General features: G+C 39.6%; 1 pseudogene and 2 gene segments (V, D, J or C); 1 reads left to right on the top strand and 2 right to left on the bottom strand.

The window, feature by feature from the left end:
* Positions 1–44: 44 nt before the first annotated feature.
* Positions 45–627, bottom strand: LOC124391952. The segment is given in 2 exon segments: positions 45–452; positions 564–627. Coding segments are annotated over 2 exon segments (384 nt in total).
* Positions 628–4,752: 4,125 nt separating this feature from the next.
* On the top strand, positions 4,753–6,308 carry LOC124392046. The segment is given in 3 exon segments: positions 4,753–4,764; positions 5,191–5,239; positions 5,833–6,308. Coding segments are annotated over 3 exon segments (381 nt in total).
* A 1,285-nt stretch (positions 6,309–7,593) lies between these two features.
* LOC124392045 lies at positions 7,594–8,307 on the bottom strand (annotated as a pseudogene).
* Positions 8,308–10,394: the final 2,087 nt, after the last annotated feature.

Raw genomic sequence — 10,394 nt, 5'->3', positions numbered from 1 at the left:
GGAATTTGTGTGTTTGTGTGTATCACATCCTCCAACTCAGCACCTGCAGTCGCTCCCAGCTGCAGCAGTGCAGTTTCTCTACTATCTGACTGAGGGAGGTTTTTGTACGACTCTATATCACTGTGTGAACCAGTAGCCTGAGATGCTGTGGTAACTCTGACAGTAATAATCTCCTGCATCTTCAGTCTGGACTCCACTGATGGTCAGCGTGAAATCAGATCCAGATCCACTGCCACTGAAACGAGCTGGAACACCCGACTGCAGCTGATTTACAAATTTAATCAGTAGTTTAGGAGCTTCTCCAGCTTTCTGCTGATACCAGTGCAAATAGTGGCCATATGAGCTGTGAGAAGGCACTGCCTGACTGGTTTTACAGTTGATGTTGACTGTTTCTCCTGGAAGAACAGATTTCACTGCAGGAGTCTGAGTTACTGTTGCTTGACCTCTGCATTCTGTAAAAATACACAATAATGCAGCATGAAACTGAAATATTAGAACAGAAACAATACTTGTATTTGTTTGAACACATCATTGTAGAGATAAAATATGAAGCAGTGTCTGACCTTGAGTCCAGAGGATCAGTGTCCAGATGAAGACGGGGATCAAAGTCATGGTAGCTGTGGGTGAAGTTTCTGTAGCAGCAGCTCTCAGTCATGAAGTGTGAAAGTCACAGCGCTATAAACACTCCCAGAGCACTGAAGCATGTGCTGCCAATGCAAAGTGTCCTCTAAGTATGGAAACATCTTTACCACATTCCCCCAATCTTACTGTCATTCTCACACTCAGTCACAATGGAAGATTTCTTTAAAATAATCTTCTTTAAAAATATCAGGCCTGAACTTATTTAAAGCCTGAAGTTCAGGCTTTAACTTTAATTCCATCAGGATTCAGACTGGCTACAGAGAAGATTTCAAGGAGACCAGCATTATAACATTATTATTTACTATCTTTATGTGTACAGTTTTGTGTGATGGAGTGTGTGTAGTGTGGTGTGATAAAGTGTGTAGTGTGGAGTGATGGAGTGTGTGTAGTGTGGTGTGATGGAGTGTGTACAGTGGTGTGATAGATTTTGTGTAGTGTGGTGTGATGAAGTGTGTGTAGTGTGGTGTGATGAAGTGTGTGTAGTGTGGTGTGCTGGAATGTGTAGTGTGGTGTGATAGTGTGTGTAGTGGTGTGATGAAGTGTGTAGTGTGGTGATGGAGTGTGTACAGTGTGGTGTGATGGAGTGTGTAGTGTGGTGTGATAGAGTGTGTGTAGTGTGGTGTGATGGAGTGTGAAGTGTTGTGATGGAGTGTGTGGTGTGATAAAGTGTGTAGTGTGTGATGGAGTGTGTGCAGTGTGGTGTGATAGAGTGTGTAGTGTGGTGAAATGAAGTGTGTGTAGTGTGGTGTGATGGAGTGTGTAGTGGTGTGATGGAGTGTGTAGTGTGGTGTGATGGAATGTAGTGTGGTGTGATGGAGTGTGTAGTGTGGTGTGATGGAATGTAGTGTGGTGTGATAGAGTGTGTGTAGTGGTGTGATGGAGTGTGGTGTGATGAGTGTGTGTAGTGTGATGGAGTGTGGTGTGATAAGTGTGTGTAGTGGTGTGATGAGTGTGTAGTGTGTGATGGAGTGTGTAGTGGTGTGATGGAGTGTAGTGTGGTGTGATGGAGTGTGTAGTGTGGTGTGTGTGTGTGTGGTGTGTGTGTGGTGTGATGGTGTGTGTAGTGTGGTGTGATGAATGTGTGTAGTGTGGTGATGGAGTGTGTGTAGTGGTGTGATGGAATGTGTAGTGTGGTGTGATGGGTGTGTAGTGTGGTGTGATAAAGTGTGTAGTGTGGTGTGATGGAATGTGTGTGTGTGTGTGTGTGTGGTGTGATGGAGTGTGAAGTGTTGTGATGGAGTGTGTAATGTGGTGTGATGAAGTGTGTGTGTGGTGTGATAGAGTGTGTAGTGTGGTGAAATGAAGTGTGTGTGTGTGGTGTGATGGAGTGTGAAGTGTTGTGATGGAGTGTGCAGTGTGGTGTGATGAGTGTGTAGTGTGGTGTGATGGAGTGTGTTGTGTGGTGTGATTGTGTGTAGTGTGGAGTGATGGAGTGTGAAGTGTTGTGATGGAGTGTGTGTGATGGAGTGTAGTGTGGTGTGATGGTGTGTGTAGTGTAATGGAGTGTGTGTGTGGTGTGTGTGGTGTGATGGTGTGTGTAGTGTGTGATGGAGTGTAGTGTGGTGATGGAGTGTGTGTGTGGTGTGATAAAGTGTGTAGTGTGTGATGGAGTGTGGTGTGGTGTGATGAGTGTGTAGTGTGGTGTGATAGATTTTGTGTAGTGTGTGATGGAGTGTAGTGTGGTGTGATGAGTGTGTAGTGTGGTGTGATTGTGTAGTGTGGTGTGATGAGTGTGTAGTGGTGTGATGGAGTGTGTGTAGTGTAATGGAGTGTGTGTGTGTGGTGTGATGAGTGTGTAGTGGTGTGATGGAGTGTGTGTGTGGTGTGATGGGTGTGTAGTGTGGTGAAATGAAGTGTGTAGTGTGTGTGATGGAGTGTGTGTAGTGTGTGATGGAGTGTGTAGTGGGTGTGAAAGAGTTTGTAATGTGGTGTGATGGTGTGTAGTGTGGTGTGATGGAGTGTAGTGTGGTGTGATGGTGTGTGGTGTGATGGAGTGTGTGTGGTGTGATGGAATGTAGTGTGGTGATGGAGTGTGTGATGGAGTGTGTGTGGTGTGATGGAGTGTGTAGTGTTGTGAGATGGAGTGTGTAGTGGGTGTGAAAGAGTTTGTAATGTGGTGTGATGGAGTGTGTAGTGCGGTGTGATGAAGTGTGTAGTGTGGTGTGTAGTGTGGTGTGATGGAGTGTGTAATGTGGTGTGATGAAGTGTGTAGTGTGGTGTGATGGAGTGTGTAGTGTGCTGTAATGGAGTGTGTAGTGGGTGTGATGGAGTGCGTGTAGTGTTGTGAGATGGAGTGTGTAGTGGGTGTGATGGAATGTGTAGTGTAGTGTGATGGAGTGTGTGTAGTGTGGTGTGATGGAGTGTGTAATGTGGTGTGATGAAGTGTGTAGTGTGGTGTGATGGAGTGTGTGTGTGTGATGGAGTGTGTAGTGGTGTGATGGAGTGTGTGTAGTGTTGTGAGATGGAGTGTGTAGTGTGGTGTGATGGAATGTGTGTAGTGTAGTGTGATGGAGTGTGTGTAGTGTGGTGTGATGGAGTGTGTACTAATATTCTACTATTCTTAAAGTTAAAACTGATTTCAGGCAAACAGCCTCTAACTCTGTAAATGTTGTTTTCTACTTAATTATGGCATCATGTTATTAGAAATATGTAGAATGGTATCACTCTAATATCACAAACTTTACTGCTCACATTGGGTGCATTTATAGGAAATGTGTCTGTTTGTACGGAAAACTCTAGAAATGTAGGCTGTATAGTGAACATGGTTCTTTAATTGATGTCGAAATAATCACAACAAATGTAATGATGAGTGGGAAAGTGATTTGACAGTAATATTCTGCTGCATCTTCAGACTGAACTCCAGAGGTTTTTAGGTAACATTCTCTTACATTAGATTTAATGCCACTGAAACGTTCTGGAACCCCAGTGCGCTGGTAAACATCATAATTGATCAGGAGATCAGGAGCTTTTCCAGGTTTCAGCAGGTGCCACTGACTATCAGAAGAAACATTCTGACTGGATCTACAGGTGTAACAGGTGAGTCAGGACAATTTCCTCAAATGGACTATGAAGAAAACGAAGCAATATTTAAATATTTGATACAAATGTAGTAATGAGTGTGAGAATCATTTGCTGATTTGTATGAAAAATAAATGAGTCTCATGCTGAGTGAGGTGTCCCAGTGTTCCCAGAAGACTAAAGGCACTGTCCATGACCCACGCCAAACAGACATTAATCAGACCCTGAAACACCAAAACCTAGAAAGTTCACCACTAAGGTACAGGACTGTTGGAGCTCCACTGCACCCAACAGGAAATGAACTGATTGATGTGAACTGATTTTGTAACCAAGGCTGAAATTTTATTGCCAGTGTATAAGATGTGTCATGTCAAGAATCTCCTCTGAACAGACCAAACATCTTCAAGATTCAAACCCATTTTTATACATTTTATGTTATATTTAAGTGTCTGCTAAGAAAATTTTCTAGCGTACCTAATGCCATATGCTTGTAACATTCCAAAAAATGATGAAGCTCCTAATAATTTATTTGTTTCTGACCAGGAATTGTTATATTGAAGGTTATATTGAATTTGTGTTCTGGGCCTCAAAAGTTTTAAAGAACAAAAGATTAAATGCACAAATCCCAGTAACAGAGCCAAGTCTTACTGTCTTTATGTATAATGTTTATTGTGTTACTGACTGTAGACATTTGGTGTTATTTCTCCTCCTGTCTTTTTCAGTGTATAATATACTGTGCTCCAGATTGAGTGTGTGTGTGTGTTTGTGTTAAATAGTGAACATTTCTGTTATGAGATCCATTTCTTACTATCACACAGGAGCACTTTCTATGACACATCAGTAAAAGTGACTAAAACAGAATAAAGCTGATGGAAGTCTGAGTCGCTCCACAATATAACAAGTAGCTCGTAAATGTTCTCCTGCTGATTAAATCTACGTGACTGCAGTGATGTGAAGAAGCAGTAATGAGAAAATGATGTCTAAGTGTGTTAATGTGTGTGTTTGTGTTGGTGAGTGGAAACCTGCTCACTGGTTCATATCTGCAGTATTGTGTACATTATTCTGAAGTCTCTGTGCTGATGGAAAATCCAGATGAATGCTGCTGTGAGTTTGTGTTAAATAGTGAACATTTCTGTTATGAGATCCATTTCTTACTATCACACAGGAGCACTTTCTATGACACATCAGTAAAAAGTGACTAAAACAGAATGAAGCTGATGGAAGTCTGAGTCGCTCCACAATATAACAAGTAGCTCGTAAATGTTCTCCTGCTGATTAAATCTACGTGACTGCAGTGATGTGAAGAAGCAGTAATGAGAAAATGATGTCTAAGTGTGTTAATGTGTGTGTTTGTGTTGGTGAGTGGAAACCTGCTCACTGGTTCATATCTGCAGTATTGTGTACATTATTCTGAAGTCTCTGTGCTGATGGAAAATCCAGATGAATGCTGCTGTGTGTTTTGTGTGTGTGTGTGTGTGTGTGTGTGTTCACTGTAGTGTAACAGAGGTTTTTGTACGACGGTTTCATTAGAATGTATCACTGTGGGTGACTTTTGGTGGAGGAACAAAACTCAGCATCAGTAAGTCACTTTTACTTCTAAAATTCTTCATTTTATACAAAAATATGTACATAATGAAATATTTACATATTACATAATTCTTTATTAATTAGTTTAAAATAATTCCACTTTAATTATAATTTGTGTAGTTTACAGTAATAAGTTGGGAGTAACTCTAAACTTTCTGTAGTAAAATGAATAAGAAACGTGTGAATGTAAATAAATGAACATGTAATAAATCTCCAGTGTGTTTGTGTTGGTGAGTGGAAACCTGCTCACTGGTTCATATCTGCAGTATTGTGTACATTATTCTGAAGTCTCTGTGCTGATGGAAAATCCAGATGAATGCTGCTGTGAGTTTGTGTTAAATAGTGAACATTTCTGTTATGAGATCCATTTCTTACTATCACACAGGGAGCACTTTCTATGACACATCAGTAAAAAGTGACTAAAACAGAATAAAGCTGATGGAAGTCTGAGTCGCTCCACAATATAACAAGTAGCTCGTAAATGTTCTCCTGCTGATTAAATCTACGTGACTGCAGTGATGTGAAGAAGCAGTAATGAGAAAATGATGTCTAAGTGTGTAAATGTGTGTGTTTTGTGTTTTTCAGAGGGTCCCACTGTGAAGCCCTCCGTGTCTCTGCTCCATCCATCGTCTCTGCAGCTCTCTGAGGGACCGGCCTCGCTGCTCTGCCTGCTGTCTGCCTACTCTCCACAGGGGGCGACAGTGAGCTGGACAGTGGATGGCTCAGTGGTGAATGAAGGGGTTCTAACCAGCCCTGAAGAACAGAAGAAGGACGGTTACACACGCAGCAGCACCCTGACCCTCAGCAAAGCGCTCTGGGAAAAGGGGGAGGAGTTTGTCTGTACCGTCTCCCATGACAGTGTCAATCATCCGGTCACGTTCAGAAAGAGCCAGTGTGAAGACTAACAGCTCCAAGATAGAATTAAACACTGAGCTGCTCACACATCCATCTACAATAGAGTTTCAATTCTACACAATGCTGATATTCCTGTCTTTACTCTCTTCACTGTCCTGTTGCTCTTCCTGTAGTTTTGCTCTGCTGAAATAAAGCTTCATTTTGGACATTGGGTGTGTTTTATTAGAGTTAGTAGTCATTATCAGTGTGATGAGAGAGTGTGTTTAGCTGTACATTCAGTGCTGTGTGTTGTGCTTCAGTGAGTTTGGCTGAAGGAAGTTGAACATCTGGTGAAAGTGGTGCTCTATTTTGGGAGAAAGAGGATCATTCAGCCGTCTTCATGTAAATCTCCCTCTCATTTCCCTGCTCTGTGCTACTGAGTGAAAGGAGACAGTTACACATATTACTTAATTCACTTAAATCACCTAAATATGTTACATCTGAGTAAGCAGGGATGAGCAGTATTTATGATACATGTATTTCATATACGTATTTCAAATAGAAAATAAATAAAAATACTTTAGTTTAAAAAAACTGTAAAATACTTTGTAAGAAGGCTACATGATGACATCATAAAAATCCTGCCTCTAATTGGGGACGACTCAGTATTTTGCCCAGATTTGTTGAAATCAGAACAGAAAATTGTTTCATATGAGAGAAGGTGGTGAAGGTAAGAAACTTTCAGGCTGCCGGCTTTCAAATAGGCATGCAATGTTTGATAAAAAAATATTTGATTGTAGAATATTGTACCCTAATTGAGCAGCTGTTTAGTAGGATCATGATTTTGCATAACATTGCATAAATTACTGCCTGACACATAATATATTATTATATTTATGTATGTCATTAGAAACTAGTTGCTATGAATGCAGGTGCCATCAATTGTCTTCATGAATGACTCGTTTGTCTTTGAGTCAATGTTGATGATGTAAAGTAGCTCTTCGTTACCAAACACCAAGTTACTAAATTCGGATACAATTATGAGTCAATTGCAAACTGTTAAACATTAAACTGTTGATTACCTTAGAACTAACTTTCATCTGGGAGATCACAGGGACATGTATGTAATTATTTAATCTGTTAACTGGTTGCATATGTCAGATTTATTGCATGAATTGCCCAGAGTAAAGCTCATGCTATCAAACATTGTTTAATTAATCAGCTGAGTCGTGTAATAGTGAAGGAACAAATCAAATATGAAAATTTAGGTTTGTAAAGAAATTTCATGCTCCGTTTCTAAAAAAATTGTTACAAAAAAAAATTGTAACAAAATTGTACAGTGTGATGTGATGGATTGTGTGTAGTGTGGTGTGCTGAAGTTTGTGCACTGTCTTGTGATAGAGTGTGTAGAGTGTGCTTTGATGGAGTGTGTAGAGTGTAGTGTGATGGAGTGTGTGTAGTGTGGTGTGATGCAGTGTGTGTAGTGTGGTGTGATGGAGTGTGTGTAGTGTAATGTGATGAAGTGTGTGTGGTGTTATGGAGTGTGTACAGTGTGGTGTGATGGTTATTGAGAGATTTCTAATGTGAGGTGTAAGTTAGTGTGATGTGGTTCTTCTCCTCCACAGTGTGTCGTATCACATCCTCCAACTCAGCACCTGCAGTCGCTCCCAGCTGCAGCAGTGCAGTTTCTCTACTATCTGACTGAGGGAGGTTTTTGTACGACTCTATATCACTGTGTGAACACACCACCACTGTGGTAACTCTGACAGTAATAATCTCCTGCATCTTCAGTCTGGACTCCACTGATGGTCAGAGTGAAATCAGATCCAGATCCACTGCCACTAAAACGAGCTGGAAAACCCGACTGTAGCTGGTTTACAAATTTAATTAGAAATTTAGGAGCTTCTCCAGCTTTCTGCTGATACCAGTTTAAATAGTGGCCATAAGAGCTGTAATAATACACTGCTGGACTGGTTTTACAGTTGATGGTGACTGTTTCTCCTGGAAGAACAGATTTCACTGCAGGAGTCTGAGTTACTGTTGCTTGACCTCTGCATTCTGTAAAAATACACAATAATGCAGCATGAAACTGAAATATTAGAACAGAAACAATACGTGTATTTGTATGAACACATCATTGTAGAGATAAAATATGAAGCAGTGTCTGACCTTGAGTCCAGAGGATCAGTGTCCAGATGAAGACGGGATCAAAGTCATGGTAGCTGTGGGTGAAGTTTCTGTAGCAGCAGCTCTCAGTCATGAAGTGTGAAAGTCACAGCGCTATAAACACTCCCAGAGCACTGAAGCATGTGCTGCCAATGCAAAGTGTCCTCTAAGTATGGAAACATCTTTACATTCCCCAATCTTACTGTCATTCTCACACTTCACAATTATTGAACTTTTTTAAAAAGTTTAAATTTCATATTAACTACAATGATTCATAATAATTTTGATTTCTCATTTAAATCTCATTACAATATCTTTTTATACAGTATTGTTATATTTTTGTGGTAACTGTGAGAAGCAGTGTGTGTGTGTGTATGTGTGTGTGTGTGATCAATGTAGTGTAACAGAGGTTTTTGTATGACAGTTTCATTAGAATGTATCACTGTGGTACACTTTTGGTGGAGGAACAAAACTCAGCATCAGTAAGTGTCTTTTACTTCTAAACCTCTATAGTTGATACAAAATAAATATACATTTAGTTTTATTTATTTAATTCTTTACTGTGTACTCTATAAATAATGCTAATGAAATATAATGTGTGTATCAGTAATAAATTGGGAGAAACTCTTAACTTTTTTAAATAAAATGAATAAGAAATGAGTAAATATTAAACATATAATAAATCTCCAGTGTGTTTTGTGTTGGTGAGTGAAACCTGCTCACTGGTTCATATCTGCAGTATTGTGTACATTATTCTGAAGTCTCTGTTCTAATAGAAAATACAGACGAATGCTGCTGTGTTTGTGATATACAGTGAAAATTTCTTTCATCAGATTAATTTCTTTCTATCATACAGGGAGCACTTTCTATGACACATCAGTAAGAAGCGGCTAAAATAAAATAAAGCTGATTGAATTCCTAATCGCTCCAAAAAAATTAATAGTAGCTCGTAAATGTTCTCCTGCTGATTGGTTCTACTGAACTGCAGTGATGTGAAGAAGCAGTAATGAGAAAATGTTGTGTAACTTGTGTAAATGTGTGTTTTGTGTTTACTTTTTACTATCACACAGGAGCACTTTCTATGACACATCATTGTAGAGATAAAATATGAAGCAGTGTCTGACCTTGAGTCCAGAGGATCAGTGTCCAGATGAAGACGGGATCAAAGTCATGGTAGCTGTGGGTGAAGTTTCTGTAGCAGCTCTCAGTCATGAAGTGTGAAAGTCACAGCTATAAACACTCCCAGAGCACTGAAGCATGTGCTGCCAATGCAAATCCACTGGATGCTGTTTGAACTGAATGTTAATGAATTTCTCACTGTAGTAGATTTGATGTGATCACTTTCACTAATGTGGAACCTTTTATGCACAGCATCGAATAATTAACACAAGATTTCCATAATAATCTTATGATGATTTAACATTTAGAGCCAAGAATGCAGCAGTTACACAACACGCATATGCAAAATCTTTGTGTGTGTGTGTGGTGTGATGGAGTGTGTACAGTGTGGTGTGATGGAGTGTGTACAGTGTGGTGTGATGGAGTGTGTACAGTGTGGTGTGATGGAGTGTGTGTGATCAATGTAGTGTAACAGAGGTTTTGTATGACAGTTTCATTAGAATGTATCACTGTGGTACACTTTTGGTGGAGGAACAAAACTACAATGATTCATAATAATTTTGATTTTGTTCAATACAAATAGAAGCACCACACTAACATTCACAGCTTCAACAGCCAATGATGATTCAAATATCAAGACTCAAACTTTATAGTTAGACAATTTAATAAATACATTTGTAGATAAAAGTACAATCAGATCACACATTTCTAAATCTAACTCCCATTCAAGAGACCGAGTTAATTGCACTTATTTCCACATGTAAATCATAAAATTGTGATCTAGATAATTTATTATAAATTTCCTTAACAGATAATTCTATAAGCAATTGAACATGTTCTAAAAAATAAAATAAAAAATGATTCCCTCGACACTGTTTATGTACCTAAATCATGCATGCTGGCAGTTATCAAACTCTTAATTTGAAAAACATGACCCCTGTCAGCTGTACAACTAAAGGCCAATATCAGACCTCCCCTTTATCTTCAACATTTTAGAAATTGTAGCTTTTTTATACTATATATTCTAC

The sequence above is a fragment of the Silurus meridionalis genome, chromosome 10 (genome assembly GCF_014805685.1).
Source record: "Silurus meridionalis isolate SWU-2019-XX chromosome 10, ASM1480568v1, whole genome shotgun sequence".
NCBI lineage: Eukaryota > Metazoa > Chordata > Actinopteri > Siluriformes > Siluridae > Silurus > Silurus meridionalis.
The sequence above is the reverse complement of the archived record's forward strand: the minus strand, read 5'-3'. Positions and strand labels throughout refer to the sequence as shown.